At 46.2% G+C, this 20,916-nt stretch overlaps 1 protein-coding gene across 4 annotated transcripts in view; it reads right to left on the bottom strand.

Moving 5' to 3' along the window:
• Nucleotides 1-608: 608 nt before the first annotated feature.
• LPO (lactoperoxidase) overlaps nt 609-20,916 on the bottom strand; it is a 29,791-nt gene continuing 9,483 nt past the window's right edge. For all 4 annotated transcript variants that reach the window (XM_046676594.1, XM_046676592.1, XM_046676593.1 and 1 more), the window contains 10 exons: nt 18,189-18,349; nt 16,676-16,793; nt 16,118-16,247; nt 15,188-15,391; nt 13,593-13,917; nt 11,529-11,689; nt 3,715-3,967; nt 2,707-2,880; nt 1,521-1,758; nt 609-1,319 (listed from right to left, as the gene is read on the bottom strand). In XM_046676594.1, the coding sequence (XP_046532550.1) occupies nt 1,112-1,319; nt 1,521-1,758; nt 2,707-2,880; nt 3,715-3,967; nt 11,529-11,689; nt 13,593-13,917; nt 15,188-15,391; nt 16,118-16,247; nt 16,676-16,793; nt 18,189-18,349 (1,972 nt within the window). In that variant the 3' untranslated portion in view covers nt 609-1,111. The remainder of the gene's footprint in view (nt 1,320-1,520; nt 1,759-2,706; nt 2,881-3,714; nt 3,968-11,528; nt 11,690-13,592; nt 13,918-15,187; nt 15,392-16,117; nt 16,248-16,675; nt 16,794-18,188; nt 18,350-20,916) is intronic.

The raw sequence follows: 20,916 nt of genomic DNA on the forward strand, positions 1-20,916 counted from the left end.
CAGGTGAAGGGACCCATCCAGGCTTTGAAGAAGTGGGTGCCAGAGCCAGGGCTGCAGCCCAAGTCTGGCTCCTGGGCTCTTCCCACAGGAAGACTAAGTGCCTCTCACCCCCACCCCATCAGTCAGGGTACCTGGAGGCCCCGGCTACATTGACCTTACTTGGAGGGTCATTTTAAAAGAAGAAAACATGAATATGTATTGGGCAGCCGCACAAGGAATATTCTGGAGCTGCCCCTTCAGAGGCCTCAGAGGCTCCCAGGATTACCCCAGAAGAGGGTGTTTCCCAGAAGGGCCCCTGGAAGGGATGGGAACTTGAGCTGTCAGGGAATCCAGGCTTGGATTTTCTCCCTGTTTGATCCTTTATCACCACCCCAAGCCCTCTCTCTTGCCACTCCACGGCCATTACTTCTTTCCCCAGAGGCCCCTTGCAGCCTCCTTTTCTTTGAGAGGTCTTTGAAATCCCACCAAACCATGCCCTCTCACCCCACAGACTCAGGCACGCAGCATCTTAGTGGTTAGACAGGTCTGGACTGTAAACACGTCGTTACTTATTTGGCAGTGATCCCAAGGCCTGCCTTCCAGAAGGGGACAGTGTCATTGCCAGGATCTTTAGTCAATCATCAGATGTTTATTGAGCACTTACTGTGTGCCAAGCACTATGCTGGGTGGCACGCATGGAGACACTGGGAAGCAGGCTGAAGTCCCTGGCTCAGAAGCTTACAATCTAGTTTGAGAGGACAGGAGGAAAGATAGGGGTGCAAAGCCTTCAGCCAAGACTTGTTCCAGGGACAGGATGGGTGACATCTGGCAAGCTAGCCTGGAAAGGCATGTCAGAGGGTCTGTTCATGATAGAAGGGAGGATTTCCCAAGGCAGAGAGGATGGAGTGGGAGCAGTGGGATTCACTGGAAATCCTGCTGGAAAGGCTGAGGCGGCTGGCCTTGGGCTTGAGTGAGGTCTGCCTCTGGTGAATGTAGAGAGACCCAGAGGAGAAGAAGTGCTGGGCCTGGGGTGTGGCTGTCTCAGGGATGAGTCACCGAACTTGCTTGAAATGGTGTCGTGGACCAAAGGGATCTTTACTGAACAGTGTGGGAGGTCGTGGAATCAAGGCCCCTAATTCTCCACTGAGGCCCAGGGTGAGAGGTCCAGCTTATCAATGGCTGAGCAATCCACAAAACCATGGGGGTAGTGGTTGGCCCGGAATGGGTCCACTGGGACCTTGGTGATGTGGGTGTTGTCACAGACAAGGCGTGAGAAGGACACTTTCTGTAGAGAGTCTCGCTGCTTCTCAGTGAAGACACCAGGGTTCTCCCACCAGAACCTGCAGAGACAGAAGCCAGGTTTCTCCATACAGCCCAGCTGTTGGCCGCCCCCTCCGCACCCCCACACTGTGCCAAAGGGGAAGAAAAGAGGTCATTGGGAACATGCTGAGGTCCGGGTTAGTCCTCACAAAGGACGTCGGGACACCCACCTCAGAGAAGGGTCTGCCCTCCCCCACCCTCCCCGCTGACGTCTCACTTGCCTGTCTCCATCACGGATCTGCTGGAACTGCTTCCCCAGGAGGCAGGCCAGGAGAGACCCCACCCGGCCCCTTTCTACCAGGGGCTCAGCAATGCCTCCCACCCAGATGTCAATGTTGTCAGGGGTCCTGTAGAGATCCAGTAATTTCTTAGCCAGCCTCTTGTTCTTCAGCACAGCGTCCAGCTCCTCCAGTGTCTGGGGTTGTGAGAGGTCGCAGAAGCCTCTCCAGGAGTTGTACCCTAGGGCAGACAGGCTGAAGCTGTCTCATCCCAGGGACTTCTCACCCGAAGCCCCACTTGGGGACATACCCACTCCAGCTCCATCAGCCCCAGAAAGCCTGGCCTCACAGCCTTTGGGACAGGGGAAGTGGTGGTCCATTGTTTTATGTCTGTGGCATTTTAGTCTCAGAGGGCTCATAGGTTATGTGGTACTTACCGTGGGTCCAGGCACTATTCTAAGCACTGTACAAATACGTAAACTGAAGAACCAAGGTGTTAAGTAACTTGCCTAAGGTCACATAACTAGAAATGGCACAGCTGGGATTTGAACCCAGGCAGTCTGGCTCTTAGTTACAACATTAAATTGCCTTTCATGGGTACAAAAGAAAGGTCCAGTGGTCACTGGTTTCTCTCTATTCTCCTTTTCTTAATCTTTTCTGGGCTTTTAAACTGGTCTTATAAGTCAGTTGATCTCTTTTTCACTTGAGGCACTCCAGGATAGCACCAGATATGTCTTCTTTCCTCTGCATTAGGGAGAATGGAAGATTCCACTTCACAGATGAGCACAGTGAGTTTTAAAAGCTGGCATCTCTGCCTTCTGTTTTAGAACTGATCAGGGGCTGGCCCTGTGGCCGAGTGGTTAAGTTCACGTGCTCTGCTTTGGCGGCCTGGGGTTCTCCAGTTCAGATTCTGGGCACGGACCTACACACTGATCATTAAGCCATGCTGTGGCCGCATCCCACGTGGAGGAACTAGAATGACCCACAACTAGGATATACAACTAGGTACTGGGGCTTTGGGGAGGGGAAAAAAAAAGAGCAAGATTGGGAGAAGATGTTAGCTCAGGGCCAATCTTCAAAAAAAAAAAAAAATACTTGCTAGAATTGATCAGACCCTCAGGATTATAGGTTATAGAAGAAAGTCCCCCTGGAACCCTAGGCCCTAGGCCCGGCCAGACCCCAGGCCCACCAGGCATCCCGTGGTCCCGGGAACGCTGTATGTTGATGGCAGCCAGGTCAAAGCCGTGGATCTTGTGAGTGGGCTGGAAGAGCTTGTTTCGCAGCTCTCCTGTCATCATTTTATTCTGATTCATCAACTTGGACTTCTTGGCCAAGAGGCCCCGCACCAGAGGGTCAATTCCACCTGCGAGGGAGACAGAGAGGCCATACTGGGGATGGGGTAGGGTGGGGACATCTTGCACTGCTAGCCCCTCCCTCCACCAGACGTTTTCTTTCAGGGGAAAGTAGGGCCAACTGAATGTCTCAGGCTGGAATGGGGAGAGAAGAGCATAATGCAGCCTGCAGGGGGTGCTGGGGTGGGGGTGGGACAGTCCAGACTGACTGGCTGGGGGTGGGAGAAAGGGGCATTCCTGGGATAATGGCATGAATATAAGCTTCAGGATTTTTTCCAAGCTCTAGTTCAGAGAGTTGGCTCCTTTTCTTTCCATCTGTTCCCCTGAGGAACTTTGCAGCAGTGGAAGAGGTAGTGGAAGTTTCTAGAAAACAGCCCTGACTTGTCTTAAGGAGAGCCAGTTTCAACACAGCCCAGCCCAGGATAAAGGGGAGTGGGGTTCAACCTTTGACACTTGATGGAAGTGGAAGGGCCTGGAGGGGAGCAGAAAAGAGCAATTTATTTACCAAACCCATGAATTCTTTCTACAGGGGTCAGAGAAGGCTGAGGCAGGAAAAAAAACAGGGAAAATCTAGGTACCTTAGAGGCCAGAGGAGGCTTAATAACAATAGCTAATTATATAATTATATGATCATATATCTCACTTAATTTTTTGTTTATCCTAGTGCGATAGGTACTACTATTGTCCCCATTTTACAAATGAGGAAACTGAGGCTCAATGAATTGAATTCACTTGTCCAAGGTCACAAAGGAAGTGTCTAGAGTCTGACTTCCAAGCCAGGTTTCCCTAGAAGTAAGCTGCAGAGTGAGACAGCCAGGTGACAGCACTTCCCTGAAAGGACGTACCATCTTTAACCATCCTCCAGGTGTTGAAGAAAAGGGTGTGCAGGGGGAGCTCTGGTTCCGGCCCCCATGGCTGATAATTCTCATCTAGGCGGAATACAGTAGAGGGGACCTCTAAGTGGCCAAAGCGGAAGGCAAAGGTGAAGACATTGGAAATTCGGGGATCCACATATTTGTTGTAGCCTTGGTATGGAGGGATCCACTTCTGCATCTCATCACCGAGCACAATGGGCAAGTAGTCCCTAAAGGTGATAATCTGGAAGGAGAAACATGTCACAAGGGAAGTGTGAGAAGTGTGAGAAGACTTAAACCTCTGCAGAGTAAGGTTGGAGAGGAGCTGTGGCCAAGAAGGATGAGTGGTCCAAAATCAAGGATGGCAAACGGATAGCATACATACCCAATTCCCCTTCTTATGACCATGGCAGACATTGCTAATTGATCAAGGCATTCTTTCTGCTGATCTCTCATGATTTGTCTCAACATAGGCTCTACTCATCAGTCATTTGAACTGGCACTAGATATATACTCTTTGTCATCTTTGCTCTAAGTTTCTGACCTTGAAGCTAAAGTGACAGCCCTTATGTGTCACTTTAATATAATGATTCCATGTTATTAAAGTTTTCCCCATAGGCCAAGGCAAGAGGAATGAAGAACCATGGGAATGATTCACAGGGCAACTAAGGGCAGTTCATTCAGTCTCCAGTTCTGAAAGAATTGCTGCACCATGGAGCGATCAGTTTCTGGTTTGGTTTTACTCAAAACAAAGAACTAACACAAACTGAGAAATGTTTGAAAAAATAAAAAATCCTGCCACCACATAATGCAATAATTATGTTAATGTTTATTCTTTCTAATCTTTGTCTAAATGCTACACATTTTTACATAGTTGTAATCCCAGAGAACTTGAGAATGCATAATTTTGCATTCTGCTTTTTTGCTTAACATTTCTTACATTTCTACCTAGTCCACAATTACTATGTAATTAAATATGTATAATATCCTACTATACTCATGGGTCCTTCTCTTATTGCCTTACTCTTAGGTTGTATCCAATTTGCTCAGCAGCATAGACTCTGGGCATGTCATCCTTGGAGCAGACAGCCTGCTCCTCAGGCTGTGGGAGGCAGCAGGAGACAGAACTTGCCCCTGGCCACAGTGGACTGGCCCAGCTGTGGCACCAGACCAAGCTGGTCGGATTCTCTCTCTCAGGAATTTAGATTTTGGACACAGCTATTCTAGACTGTTTCTGATGGCACTTGATCTGAGGGGACACGTGGGGTCATATGGGTTGTCATTTTCCACCATGTGCAGAAAAGCAGAGGAAACCCATCTGCAGAGAGAGAGTGGAGAACAATGGAGAAGTGAAGGAAGGAACAGAGGGGAGGGAGAGACAAAGTGAGAGTAGCTGCCCTAATTCCCGATGGTTTCCAGTCTCTGGCTCTAACTCTTGCTGAGGCCCAACTACACTACTGCCCTGGGGTTCCAGGAGAAACCCCTATCAGCTTCCATTTGACGCATGTATAGGGTTGAACCATACTGAATATCTGAATTAGCCTGAGTGGGTTTCTTTTCCTGTAGCCCAAAAAGCCTTGTTATGGATAGAATTATGTACCCCTCAGATGCATTTGTTGACACTCTAACCCCCAGTGTGAGTGTATTTGGAGATAGGGCCTGTAAAGAGTTAAATAAGAGTTAATAAAGGGTTAAATAAGGTCGTAAAGATGGGGCCCTAATCCAATAGGACTAGTGTTCTTATAAGAAGAGGAAGAGATACCAGGTTGGGGCTTCCGATTCCAGAACGAGATGGAGTAGACTCAGTTTTCTTTAGTCTTTTTCACTAACTATAACTAAATACCTCGGAAATTATTCAACAGACAACAATAAATAGACTCTGAAAGCTAGAAAGAAGGTGGACTGGCTGAGGACCTTAGGACTTAAGGAATGACAATGTGGTTGAGTTCCTATATACTGCAGACTGGGTACGAGAGGCTGGCAACCTGGAACCCCTAATAGGAACAGACAAAAGAAGCCAACAAAAGCCTTCTCTCCCTTTCTCCAAAGGGCTGGGACAGACAAAGTCCAGCAGAGACCTAGTAAAGAGCCACCAAAGTTGCTTCACAACCCAAGCTCTTGGCCATCACAGCCCTCAATCCACAACCCAGGCTGGTGAATGGTCTGATCTGCCTGGAGGGGTTGCAGCGGTGAAGCCCTGTGTCTCTCTCTTCTTCACTCAATGGCGTAAAGAGACCCAGATGCAGTAGCTTCTGCTCCACTAGAAGGTTGTTTAGCAACAGAAGGCAGCCAGGAAAGTACCTTCCTGCTCTTCAGACAGCATCAGCAGGGACTGAGCGGGATCCCCAGACACACCAGAAGAATGAAGCAGACCAGAATAGCATCGCAAAGGCTCAGGAAACTAAACTGTCATTGGAACTAAAGCCCACAAAAGTATGCCAGAAGCTACGTGGCAAACCTAAACAGGGTAACTACCTGCTTAAATAGAAGATTTAAATAGAATTGAGAGTCTCCTTACATAATAACTAAAACGCGTAGGATACAACTGAAAATCACCCATAATACCAAGAACCAGGAAAGCCACAATTTTAATGAGAAAAGACGATCAACTGATTCCAATACTGACACGAATCAGATGTTGGAATTATCTGATAAAGATTCTAAAGCAGCTACCATAAAAATGCTTCAATAATCAATTATAAGTTAGCTTGAAGCAAATGAAAAACCAGAACATCTCAGCAAAGTAGAATTTATAAAAGAGAAATGAATTGAAATTATAGACCTGAAAATACACAAACTGAAATAAGAAACCTGTTGGACAGACTCAGTAGTAGGGTGGAGATGACAGGATAGAATGGAAGACAGATCAATAGAATTTAGTGAATCTGAACAACAGGGAGAAAACAGACTCAATAAAAAATAGACTAAATAGACTTAAAAAAAGACTCTCAAAGAGACCCTCAGGGTTTTGTGGGACAATAACAAAAGATCTAACATGTATACTAATGTAATCCTAGAAGTAGAGGAGAAAGGAGATGGGACTGAAAAAGTATTTGAAGAAATAATACCTGAAAACTTCCTCAAATTGGTAAAAGACATACATTTACAGATTCAAGAAGCTGAATGAATTTCAAACAGAACAAACCCAAAGAAATCTACTCCAAGACACATTGTAACGAAATTTCTGAAAAGTAAATACAAATAAAAGGTCTTAAAAACAGCCAAAGAAAAATGACACTTACCTATAAAGGAACACCAATTTGAACAACAGTGAATTCTCATCTGAAATCACAGAGGCCAGAGGGAAGAGCACAAGAGTTTTCAAGTGCTGAAAGAAAAGAACTGTCAATCCTGACTCTAGTATCTGGTAAAACTATTCTTCAAGAATAAAGAGGAAATAAAGATATTTTCAGATGAAGGAAAACTAAGAGAATTTATTGCTAACAGACTATCCTCAAAGAATGACTAAAGGAAACTCTTTAAACATAAAGAAAATGATAAAAGGAAGAAGGATGGGAGCATCACAAAGGAAAGAAGAACAATGTAATGAGTAAAAATGGAAGCAAACATAGTAAATTATTTTCTACCTTGTGAGTTTCTTTAATCATGTTTTGTGGTTGAAGCACCATCTGATATGGTGCTAAATGTAGTGACCTAAAGGAAGTAAGTTTTCTATAACTCACTGAAAAATGATAAACCATTGACACCAGTAGGTTTTGATATGTCATAGACATACATGACATATCAAATATATATATATATATATATGACAATACTGAGAACAACTTTAGGGAAACTGTACCAAGTGATATATGAAAATCAAAATGGACCTGTAAAAAGTGTTCAAATAACCTACAGAAGGGCAAGAAAACAATAACAATAGAGGAATGAGAAACAGGAATCAAACAGAAAACAAATAATAAAATGGAAGATTTAAACCCTACACATCAATAATTACTTTAAATGTAAATGATCTAAATACACCAATTTAAAACAGAAATTGGCAGAGTAGATTAAAAAAATGTAATCCAACTATATGCTGTTTACAAGAAACTACCTTTAAACATAATGACATAGGTAGGTTGAAATGGATGGAACAAGATATATCATGGAGACATTAATTTTAAAAAGCACGGGTGGCTATATTAATATCAGATGAAATTGACTTCAGAGCAAAGAAAAGCATGAAGGGCAAAAAAGGACATTACATAATAAAAAGGGGTCTATTCATCAAGAAGATAAAGCAATCCTAAATGTTTACACACTAAACAACAGAGCTTCAAAATATATGAAGCAGAAACCGATAGAGCTGAGAGAAAAAAGACAACTTCTTAGTTATAGTTGGGGACTTCAACACCCTACTCCCAGGAATTGATAGAACTACTAGACAGAAAATCAGCAAGGATACAGAAGAACTGAATAGCACCACCAACCAACAGGATATAACTGACACTTATGGAATACTCCACCCAACAGAGCAGAATACACATTCTTTTTAAGGACCTATGAAAAATTCAACAAGATAACCATACCAGGGTTATAAAACAAATCTTAACAAATTTAAAAGAATTGAAATCATACAGAGTATATTCTGTGCCCACAATGGAATAAAACTAAAAACCAATAAAAGAAAGGCAAGAGGAAAATCTCCAAACACTTAGAAATTAAATAATATACTTCTAAATAACCCGTAGGTCGAAGAGGAAGTTTGAAAGACAGCAAACAAAAAACCATACTGAATGAAAATGAAAACACAACAGATCAAAATTTGTGGGATGCAACTAATGCAGAGCTAAGAAGGAAATTTATATCACTAAATACTTTCGTTAGAAAAGAGGAAAACTCTCAAATCAATAATCTAAGTTCCTGCCTCAACAAACTAGAAGGAAAAGCAAAATAAACCCACAGCAAGCAGAATAGGCTAAAGAAGAAAAGTCATATGATTGTATAAATTGATGCAGAAAAAGCATTTGACAAAACTCAACATCTATGCGTGATAAAAACTCTTAGTACACTAGGCATAGAGCAGAACTTCCTCAACCTCCTAAAGAGCATCCACAAAAAATTTACAACTAATATTATATTTAATGGTGAAATATTGAATGCTTTTCCTCTAATATTGGGAAGACAAGGATGTCTGCTCTCACCACTCTTATTCAACATAGTACTGGAAGTTATAGCCACTGTAATAAGGTAAGAAAAAGAAATAAAAAACATGTAGATTAGAAAAGAAGAAATACAGCTGTCTTTCTTTGTAGATGACATGATTGTGTATGCCGGAAATCCCAAGGAGTCTACAGAACCTAAAACTCATTGAATTCAGCAAGGTCATAGGATACGAGATCAACACACAAAAACCAATTATATTTTTGTTTACTAATAACAAGCAAGGGAAAACTGAAATAAGAGATGTAATACCATTTACAGTTCCTCCAAAGAAAATGAAGTACTCAGGCATAAATGTAACAAACAAGTACAGGATCTGTATAATAAAAATTACAAAATGTTGATGAAAGATCCAAAGGAAACCCACATACTTGGAGAGACCTACTGTGTTTATATATTGGAAAACTCAACATTGTAAAGATGTCAATTCTCCCCAAATTGATCTATAGTTTTAATGCGATTCCTATCAAAATCCCAGCAAGTTTTCTTTGTAGACACAGATAAGCTTGTTTAAAAACATATGTGGAAAGGGAAATACCATACAATAGCCAAAACAATTTTGAAAAGGAAGAGTCATGTGGGAAGACTCCTTCTTCCTGATGTTAAGCCTTACTATGTAGCTACAGTAACTAAACACGGTGGTACTGGTGTGGGAAAAGACACATAGATTAATGGAATAGAATATACAACACAGAAATAGATTCATATAAATATGCCCAAATAACTTTTAACAAAGGACGAAAAGCAATTGAAAAGAGAAAAAAATAGCCTTTTCAATAACTGGTGCAGGAGCAATTAGACATCCACAGGCCAAAAAAATGAACCTTGACCTACACCTCACACTTCAGACAAAAATGAACCCCAAATGGATCATACACTTAAATGTAAAACATAAAACTTCTAGGGAAAAAAAAGAGAAAAATCTTTGGGACTTAGGACTGGGGAAAGAATTCTTGAGACTTGACACCAAAAGCACAATCCATGAAAGGAGAAAATTGATAACTATGATCTCATCAATATTAAAAACTCTTGCTCCACAAAAGACCCTGTTAACAGAATGAAAAGATAAAGTACACACTGGGAGAAAATATTTAAAGTCACATATCTGATAAAGGACTTGTATCTGGAATGTATAAAGAACTCTCAAAACTCAACATTAAAAGAAAATTTATCCAATTTGAAAATGGGCAAGATATATGAACAAGTATTTTATTGAAGAGGATATACAGATGGCAAATAAGCACATGAGAAGATGTTCAATATGATTAGCCATTAAAGAAATGGAAATTAAACCATAACGAGATATTACTACATACTTATCAGAAAAAGTGAAAAAAATGATATGACACCAAATAATGACCAGGATGCAGAGAAACTGGATCATTCATACATTGCTGGTGGGAATGTAAAAATGACCCAGCCACTCTGGAAAATAGTTTGGCAGTTCCTTTTAAAACTAAAAATAGGCTTACCATATGACCCAGCTATTGCACTCTTGGGCATATATCCCAGAGAAATAACAATTTATTTTCATGCAGAAACTTATACAGAAATGTTCATAGCAGCTTTACTCATAATAACCCCAAACTGGAAACTATCCAAATGTCCTTTAGTAGGTGAATAGTTAAACCATGGAATACGACTTAGAAACAAAAAGGAATGAACTATTGATATATGCATCGCCTTGGATGAACCTCAAGGAAATTATGCTGAATGTAAAAAGCCGATCTCAAAAGGATACATGTTGCATGATTTCATTTATATAACATGGGTGAAATAGCATAACTGCTCAGATAGAGAACAGACCAGTGGTTGCCAGGGGTTAGGGATATGGAAAGGGGAGGGTGGATGTGGCTATGAAAGGGTCACATGAGGGAGTCTTGTGGTGGTGGTAGAGTTAAGTATTTTTATTGTGATGGTGGTTACATGAAACTACACATGTGATAAAATTGCATGGAGCTACACACACACACACACACACACACACACACAGAGGATTGCATTTATAGCTGGTGAAATCTGAATAAGCTCTATGGTTTATATCAGTGTTAACTTCCTGCCTTTGATAGTGTGTCATAGTTATGCAAAATCTTAGCACGGGGGCAGGCTAGGTTCCTGTATATATTTTTTTTACAACTTCTTGAGAATCTACAATTTTTTCAAAATAACGTGTTTAAAAATATGTGCATGGTTAATAGCAATATATCAACCTTTGTCAGTCTCTTCTAGCTAGTCCATCAGCCAACCAACAACAGCAATTGACTATGCCTGTGACGTGTGGCTTAGGTGTAGAGAATTTTAAAAGAAGATAATCCAATCAAAATAACCAAAATAACTGCTATGTTACAGTCCCAGGAGTAATTCCAGTGATGCCACCTGGGCAGGCACACCGAGTGACGGACATATGAATAACTTTCCAACAATCTGAATCCGGGGATTCATTTTGGGGCAGAGAAGCTGAAGAAACAAAAGGAGGGCTTAAGAGAATGAGTCGGTGGGAAAGAAGCAGCAGAGGAGAGGAAAGGGAAGTGGACATGTGGAAAGCGGAGGAGGCAGCTGGAGATGTGGTGGCGGGCAGAGGGCAGAGCCAGCAGCAGAAGCCAGGGAGCGTGTGAGCCAGTGCCCCTGAGCCTCTGTACCTGCACGAAGGCTCCCAGGATTTTCCGGGCTTCCTGGTAGAGCTTCTCTCCATCCCACTGAGGGTTGAGTCTCTTTAGTTCTCTGCCCAGCCGATTGTGCTCTCGGAGAAAGAGGGTGTGGGAAGCGGCCAGCAGGATCTGCTCCGAGGCTCGGGAATCGCCTGAAAGCCCAGAAGGCAGGAAGGTGGGTTCCCCTTGAGCAGCCCCCGAACCCAGTAACCTGCACAAAGAAATAAATGATGGTGCCCCAAAGACACCCTCTCCTAAGCCCCTCCTTCCAGTTAACTTAGGGGAAGTCAGGCGGAAAGGGGTCGGGGTCGGGATTCACAGGTTTGAATCTCAGCCCTACACACACACTTCTAAGCTGTGTGGCTTTGGATGAATTACTTAACATTTCTAAGGCTCAGTCTCCGTATCTGTGAAAATGGGGATAATAAGGCTGACCTCACAAGATTCCGATAAACACTACAGACGACATTAAAAAGTGAACGTTTGCTAATCACAATCCCAACTGCCCTCTAAGGCTTGGCCGTACAAATAAACAAGGGGCTTTTTGTTGTGTGCAGCAACTTGGAAGGTTTTAGGAATGCAAGTTTGAGGGCAGAAGTCTGGGTAGGGTTGAATTCCTCTGTGTAATAAAGGGAGAAGAACCTGGAGATGGGGGCTGTGGGGAGGGAGGGAGGAACAGCATGAGGGGGTGTCAGTCAAACGGTAAAAGACCAGGTGTTTCACAAGGGACTTCTCCGTGTGTCCCCTAATCTGCAAGAAAGTCTATTACGTTTACAAACGCTTAGTCTTAGTGGATATTTCTGTGGGAAACAGGAAAGGGCTTGGTTTTGTGTCTGGATTGATGTGAGCCATATGTGGACACAGAATCAAAGTGATCTGGGCCCATGGGCCAGCCTTCTGCCACGTCTGGGTGGGGAGGGGGTTGGTCATGGGACAGCAGATTTTTGCAAATGGGAAGGCCTCCTCCAGAAGCCAAAGGCAGAGAGGACCAGGAGGGCATGAGCTCCTGGAATGAACAGAATCGGGGAGCTTGGTTGTGCACAGGCTGTGTAGAGTAAGGGCTTTGTGCCAAGTTTATAAAAAGCCTTAAAAATATACATTCCTCCTTGGGGGCCAGCCCAGTGGCACAGTGGTTAAGTTCGCATGTTCCACTTCTGTGACCCGGATCCCATGCATGGACCTACACATCACTCATCCAGCCATGCTGTGGCAGCATCTCACATACAAAATAGAGGAAAACTGACACAGATGTTAGCTCAGTGACAATCTTCCTCAAACAAAAAGAGGAAAACTGGCAACAGATGTTAGCTCAGGGCCAATCTTCCTCACCAAAAAAAAAAAAAAGAAGAAGAAGAAGAAGAAAAGAAAATATACATTCCTCTTAATCAAGAACTTCCTTATCTAGGAAGTTATCTCAATAAAATTATTAAAAATGAGCACAACCATTCATTAACAATCATTTTCATTACCTAAAAACAACGAAAAAATCACAGAAAAACTAGAAAGAACTTAAATGTCTTCGGATAGGGTTGATAAGGTAAGTTATGGTAACATATGTCATGGAAGAGCAGGCAGCCCTTAAAAATCACGTTGTAGAAGAATGTTTAGTGACGTGATCTGTTAAGTGAAGACATCAGGTTACAGAGCGTCACTTACCCTATGACCTCAATTTTGTAGAACTGTAACTATGATGGAAGAAACACTGGAAAGATAGGCATTAAAGGTTAACAATGATTATCTGTGGGTGGATTTTGCAGATTTTCTTAGTGTTTCTCTGGACTGCCTTGATTCTTTTTTTTTTTTTTTTTTTTTTTACAGTGAACACATGTTCTTAGATGCTGGATTCATCTGGGTCCTTCTGCCAGTCCTGGACCACTGCCAGAAGCAGTAGTGGCTTGGTGTGCATTTTTTTAAGAAGATGACCAGGAAAAGCAATGGTAAAGCCTCTCAGGAAGCTGCTTGGCAGTCTCATGAAGTTTTCCGGCCTCCCTCTGCTCTCAGTCCTTGGGATAATCCCTTTGCCTGTGGGCCCCTCTGTTCCCAGTCTAGACTCACCTGCCAGGAAGCAGGGCACGTGGGCAGTGGTGTTGATAAACTCGCAGGGGCTTGGCTTCTTGTTGTCAAAGGGCAAGTAGGCCAGGTCGTGGTCCCAGACCTCCTGGTTGACAGCCATGAGGCCCAGGGGGCTGCTAAGGTTTCGGAGGCGGCTGGCCAGGCTGGGCTCTGGGCCATACACAAAACTGGCATCCAGGAAGGAGGTCAGAGCATTGATCTGCTCTCGGGCCAGGGACTGGTAAGGTGGAGTGGGGCAGACAAATCCGGCTCGGAAGAAAGGCATGCACTTCCCTTGGGTCTCCAGCTTGGGGTCATTGGGCGGGAACTGCAGGAGAGATTGGGGTGGGTGACTGGGCTGAGGTGGCACAGCTGGGCCCTGGCAAAGTCTCCCCAGGGAAGAGGATGAAGCTGGATGCAGCTGGCAAAGATGCTGATGGCGCGCTCCTGGGACCCTGGGACCAAACAGACTTCAGAAGCCTCCTGCTGATGCTACACCTCCTGGACCCGCAATGCCCTGAAGTTCATTACATCTCGCTGGATAAAAGTGCTGAAGGGAATCATTCAGCTCTTTGCTCTCTTTCATAGCAAAGGCTCCAAATTTTTGGTGGGGAGGGAGTCCTGAGATCCTGGACAAGGATGCAGGACATGAGCTAGGAAGGGTTTGTTAATAATTACTACTAACAATAACTACCGCTGGGTTTTTTTGGACCTACCACGTGCTAGGCATCATGCATACGTTATCTCACTTTGGTCCTCATGAAACCCTGTAAGGTAGATAACTCAGTCCCATTTTACAGGTGGGAAAACTGAGGTTCAGAAAGGTTATGTAATTTGCCCAACAACTTACAAACCGGAAGACGAAGATGTGAGATTCAGATCCAGATTGACCTCACGCCACAGCTCATGTTATTTATACCACAGCACAGAGCCTTGATTTGTTGTTTGAGTGACGAAATCACTCTCTAACTGTAAATCCGTGAATAAGAAGAAAAGGTGCAAAGGCGCACCATTGCAAGTTCCTCTCCCTTCCTGCTGGAAACTCCCACAAATCCTTGCTGCTCACTCTGATTCATCTCTCGAGTTTCAGCTCTTTCTGGGAGCAGCTTTCTCAGACCCCAGGATGACTTAGAGCAGCTTTCCACAAACTTTACTGCAGACGAAATTAATCTCCTGGGGATCCTGCTAAAATGTAGATTCTGTTTCCCAATGTCTGGGGTGAAGCTTGAGGTTTTACATTTCTAATAAGTCCCCAGGTTGCCGCTGGGCAAGGGATGGAGACCACCCTCCCCAAACTTCCCAATTTTGCCAGTAGTGGTTACTTGTCCATTTCCCACACAGGCCCTTGTCCTTGAGGGAAGGAACAGTGTCTTACTCACCTGTGAATCCCAGTGCTTAGTGCACTGCCTGGCATGCAGTAGATGATTAATATCTATTTACTGAATAAATGGATGAGTGGATGAATGGATGCATGTGGCTTGGGAAGCTGTCAAGTCAGCATTCAAGGCCTACCAAGAGACCCTGGCTGTCAGGCTGGGAATGTCTGCTACCTGAGGGAGGCAAGGGGCTTGTCAGGGACAGGCAGCTGAGGGGCCTACCATGATGGGGAAACAGTTTTCCCCCTGGATACAGTACTCGTCACACTGCTCCTTGGAGTACTCGCTGCTCCCCAGCTCGGTTTCGGGGGCAAAGTCCAGATCATGGTCCACAATTTGACCCCACTGCATGAAGAGCAGGGACCTGTTGTGGTCCAGCACATCCTCAGTCAGGTATCCCATGATCTGGTTGGATACCTCACGGGCCTACAGATGGAAACAGAAGGGGAAGGAGGATTGGAGGAAAAAGTGCTTTGAGGATTCAGATTCAACTACAGGTTATTGAGTACATACAATGTAACAGGTACATTGAATCCCCATGACAAGCTTGTGAGGTGGGGCGCATTATCCCCATTTTGTAGATGAGCAGAATGAGTCCTAGAGCGGCAAGGTCAATTCTCCAAGGTCCTGCAGCTACAAAGGGTCAGGGATGGGACTGAATGCAGGATGTATGACTTGATAACTTGCAAGGCCAGTGTCCTTTCCACTAGGGAGAGGGGAAACAAAGACAGGCTGCCCCTGAAGTAAGTACCACGGAGATGCCAGGTGTCTGGGAATGGAAGAGGGGCTCTGGAGAGGGGCTGCCAACTCAGATGAGGCCAACAGATAGGACCTCCAGGCAAACAACAGCTGATGCACTGCAGGGGCTGGAGCAGGGTAAGGATGGGGCAGGGAGGCCATCTGCCTGGGAGACCCCCGGGGTATCTGGCCTCACGGCTCCGAGCTCTGCTGCCCTCTAGTGGTAGTTTGGGGAACATCGCCTGGGAGCAAGTCCCAATGTCCATCTCCTGCGGCTCCGTGGCGCATCCATCTATCCTCCCACTTATTTGTTCTTCCTTGCCGTGTGTGTTTGATTAGTGCATCCTCTCCCCTTTCGCGTCCAGCCTTCACTCTGCTGCTTGGGGCTCGCCCCCACCCCCGGCGCGCCCTCACCAGCGGGAGAGGGAAGCCGTTCCGCGTCTTGCTCGGCGTCCACCCGAAGGGCAGGGAGAGCCCGTCCTCGTACTCAGCGGGCAGCCAGCGCGCCAACGCCCTGTTGGCGGCGCCCAGCGCAGGGTTCCTCCTGAAACCGAGCAAGACCCGCCTTCAGCCTCCGCCGGTCAGCTCCAGGGTTTGCTTCTCCGCAAACCTCATGGGGATCCCATGGGGAAGGACCAGGGAGCCTCTGTTCGAAGGAAAGGGGGCGCGGAGGAGGCGCCTCTCAAATGTGGGGTTTCTGAACTACTCCCCCTCCCTGAAGGCGCGGGGTTCCTCTGCCCTGCGGAAGGGTGCTGCTTCCAGTGGGATAGAGTGGTCTTTTTCGAAGGTGGGGAAGTCAGGGCAGGGTTCCAACAGAACAGATTCCGGTGAGACCCAAGTCCAGGAGGGTAAGGCGGTGGCAGTTTTGCGGGAATGCCCAAGGTCCAGGGCCCCTGGCTGGGCTGGGCTGGGCGGGTGGGCAGGTGTGGTGACTGCGAGAGCCTGCCGCCACACTCTCCCCTGCGCGCTCACCTGTTATTACAGTCGCCCGTGATGGTGCGGTAAGGGCTGTGCGCGTCGCATTCCACCACAGGAACAGAGGCACCACAGCCCACCTCGGAAGAGAGTGCAGTCAAGTCCAGGCTGGGGTCTGAAACAGAAGGGACGCTAAAGGGGCTGAGATTTTCCTCCATTCTGACGCACTGCGGGAACGCAGGAAACGGAAACCAGGGGGAACTTAGATTTTTTGGAATGCATTCTATGTTCTAAGTTTTTCTCCGGTGGTTTCTCATTTATTCCCGGCAGCCCTTTAAAGTAAGAATTTTAATTCCTGCTTTACAGAGAATAAACTGAGACCATGGTGCTCAGGAGACTTGCCCAAAGCCGCACGGATAGTAAACTGTGAAAGTCCCCAGAATTGTTAGTAATTCTTTGCCTACCAAATCTTTTGAATCAACAGATCTTTCTTTTAGAATGAAAATACCCCTGAGAGGTTAAGTACACGTTAGTACGAGTTAGTTTGGTAAAATTGCTTTTCTTCTAAAGCTTCACTGACATCTAAAGCAGCAAGCAAGCAGAAATCTAGACAAGAAAGCTGTGGGGAGGGCAGGTAATTTTTAAGCGAGGGCCACTGTGGTCTGGGGAGGAGTAACACAGTGGCGGCTTGACGCATCCGAGGCTTCCACGTGGGCACAGACCCTCCTAATGCAGCCTGTGACCCATGTTGGCACCTGCAAGGAGAGAGAGGCAGGGAATCTGGCTCTCTGCGGGCTTTGTCCGGGGGATCCTCTGTGGAGGTTGGCAGGCGCCAGCCTTCAACCCCAGCACCTTTTGAGTCTCAGAAGCCAAAGTGCCCCCTGCTTCTCCCTACCTGGTCCCACTTTCCTTCTTTGGGATCTTTGGAATTTGCCCAAGTCCTAGGCCAAGGATCTTCCCCCACTTGATGTTTCCCTGGGGAGAACCTGCAGCCTCTTCTTCCGGTCAGGACCAGACCCCTTCCTCCATGACGCTCCGTGAGCTGTGACATTTGGCAGGGGGTGGGGGTGGAGAGGTTGGAGGAGGTCACGACCAATCCATCAGCTCATCGTTTCAGCTCCATGTTACCCAGAACAAGATGTAAATCTCATCTCCTGTGACATTATCCCAGTAAATCCCCTTGACACAAGTGGCTTAAATGTCCCATTCACAGGCGGAAGTGGTGACATTGTGGTTTGGACATGGAGCCCATGTTTATTGACTTTAGTATTTCCTCTGAACAGAGGCCTTACAGATGGTTTTATACAAAGAGCATGAATGTCCCCTCATTTGGAGTTGGCAATGTGACCTTGCTGGACCTAAGTTCCTTTCTCTGCAAAGAAGAGCATTGACCCAGCTATCATTTCAGCCCCTCCTTGCTCTGCAGGTCTATGATTCTAGAAGGGAGAGACAGGAGTGCCTCTCTGAGGAGAGAGCTCTTAATAGGGAATGCAGCTTTTGGTGGCTTCTGCTCTCTCCTGCAGAGAGATGACTCCTTCCTGCCATCAGAGAGCTGGTGGGTTTTCTGTACCTGTGGCGTTGGTCAAGGTCGCTTTCCGCCTCAGTCTCTTTAAGGAGTCCTCCCACACCTGCCCGGTGCGGATGGCTGTGCGTGTCCTGCCTTTGGCGTGTTTGAGGTACTCGGAGAGCTGTCGAGTGCTGGGCGACTCAGAGCTCAGGGCGGTCTTCAGCCTACAACGGAGAGCAATGGGGGAGTCATGGCCGGGCCCCTCAGCTTCAACCCTGTAGATGGGATGTGAGGTGGTGTGTGTCTAGGGAGCAGCCAAGGGGGGCGGGCAGCATGTGGAAAACAAGCACTTCCTGTGCTCTCAGGATCTTTCCACGTTTTCCTTCTAACGCCTCTGAAAATCTCTCCTGGGAGGAGGAAGCTCCAGTGTGTCATTAAGCTTTGCGAGGTCTGGTTCTGAGAGAAGACAGGCAGATGGACGTGAGCACTTCCTGAATTAGAATCAAAGGGTTGCAGCTGTGCTGGCTGCGTCAGCATCAACTGGGGAACCTTAAAAACACCCAAAATCCAGGACGGACTAATTCAGACTGAGGAACCCCTGACACGTAGCTGGCATCTCACTGAGCCTTGTGGACCGAGAATGCTAGAAATAACATGCCAGTGGGCCTTCCGTTCTGCCCATGAAAATGTCCTTAATGGCATCTGGCCCTAGAGCTATTGTGGGGGCTGTTCAGATTTGGGCTGTGGCAGCCAGCCTCTTGCTGACCATTTCTTGGGCCAGGTGTTCAGCCTTTTATTCTTAATTTCCCGTGTATAAAATGAGAAACCAAAAACCCTTTTACTAAGAAGCTGGTGACAACACAGAGATGACCGAGGGCAAGGTGTATGAGAAAAGCTCCTCCAGGGGCTGGCCCGGGGGTGTAGTGGTTAAGTTTGCAGGCTCCGCTTCAGCGGCCCTGGGCATGTGGGTTTGGATCATGGGCACGAACCTTGTCAAGCCGTGCTGAGGCAGGAGTCCCACATAGAAAGTAGAGGAAGATGGGCATGGATGTTAGCTCAGGGCTAATCTTCCTCAAAAAACCAAAAGTCCCTCCAGAGGCCAGCCCCGTGGCCAAGTGGTTAAGTTTGCCCACTCCACTTCAGTGGCCTGGGGTTTTGCTGGTTCAAATCCTGGGTGCGGACATGGTACCGCTCGTTGAGCCATGCTGGGGCGGCATCCCACGTGCCACAGCTGGAAGGACCCACAACTAAAACTATACAACTATGTACTGGGGGGCTTTGGGAGAAAAAGGAAGAAAAAAAATTAAAAAAACAAAGTTCCTCCATGAGGACCATCTACCTCTCCCCGTGCCTCAGTTTCTCCATGTGTGAGATGAGGGTTTCTATGAGATGGCCTCTATGGCTCTAAGCCTCTGAAATATTGGAAGTGGCTCAAATTCTCACAAAAGACAACCCTGCTTCTGGGGTACAATTCACTGGCTGTAACACGTGGCCTGTCACTATAGATCGGGTTAACTCTATTTCAAGCACCAGGGGCACATGTCTCAGCCTGGTGGCTCCATGTGTGAGTGGGGCAGGCACAAAATGGTAACGACTGTGCTCTAATCACCAGGCCAACCACCTCCAGCCTCCCCCCAACTCGATAAAGTAAACCCCAGAAAATAAGCCAGATTGTCTTTTTGCTGCTGTTGGAGGAGACATCATGGCCCAGTGGCCCAGACTACAGCACTGTCCTATATGGTAACCACTAGCCATGTGTAGCTATTTAAATGGAAATTCATTAAAATTAAGGAAAATTAAAAATTCGGTTTCTCCATGGCACTAGTGACATTTCAAGTGCTCAATAGCCATGTGTAGTTAGTGGCTCTTGTACTGGACAGCACAGACATAGAACATTTTGTCCTTGCAGAAAGTTCTATTGGACAGCACTGACCTAGAGTTTGGGCCTAGAGGCAAGGTTTGAATCTGGTTCCACCAGGATTGGTTTACTGATATGACCTCTGAGTGACCTGCCCCTCTGCAAAGCGAGGATCAAAGTATTCCTTACACCAAGGCCTTGCGTGTGACCTTTGGAACATACTGGCTGGGCCTGACTCCTGACTGCCACTTACTAGTGTGCCTGTGGACAACTTACTCAACCTCTCTGTACCCAGTTTCCTTACCCATAAAATGAGGATAATTATAGTAACCTTAGGTTGTTCCATGCTATTTGATCATTTTGAACTTGCAGACAGCTATTTCATATAGTTCAATTTAGCACATCATAGGATTTTGGGAAGGATAGATACCCTAGAGCTGTGTCAGGCACAGACTAAATGCGTGTGTTAGCATCAGTGTCATCGTCATCATCAGCCAGGTCCCACAGGGTCCCTCACCCCATGAACAAAGAAGGTGGGATGCTGGGCCTCCCAGGGCTCCACTGGAAAGGCCCCACACAAGGGTGCAGGCGCTCCTTGCTTCCTCCCCTGCTCTGCTCTCTGCCTGGCTCTCCTGCCTGAACCTGACTCACCAGGGACTTACCTCCTGCTTCACCTCAGGGCTGGGCTCCGTGGGAGGAGGCCAGGCTTTGGTTGAACTCTTTTTCCATCTGCAGGCCTCCCCCTTGTCCTAGCCACCATCCTCTCCTGTCTGGACGGCCACAGCAGCCTCCTAACTGGGTTTCTGCCTCCACTCCTGTCCCTCTCCCTTCCATTCCCTAGGGGGCAGCTGGAGTGAGCTTTTTAGAATGAAAAGCAGACCACGCCACTGTCTGATTAAAGCGCTTTGTTGCTTTAACGTGGATGAAGCCATC

Source organism: Equus quagga, chromosome 11 (genome assembly GCF_021613505.1).
Source record: "Equus quagga isolate Etosha38 chromosome 11, UCLA_HA_Equagga_1.0, whole genome shotgun sequence".
NCBI classification, from domain to species: domain Eukaryota; kingdom Metazoa; phylum Chordata; class Mammalia; order Perissodactyla; family Equidae; genus Equus; species Equus quagga.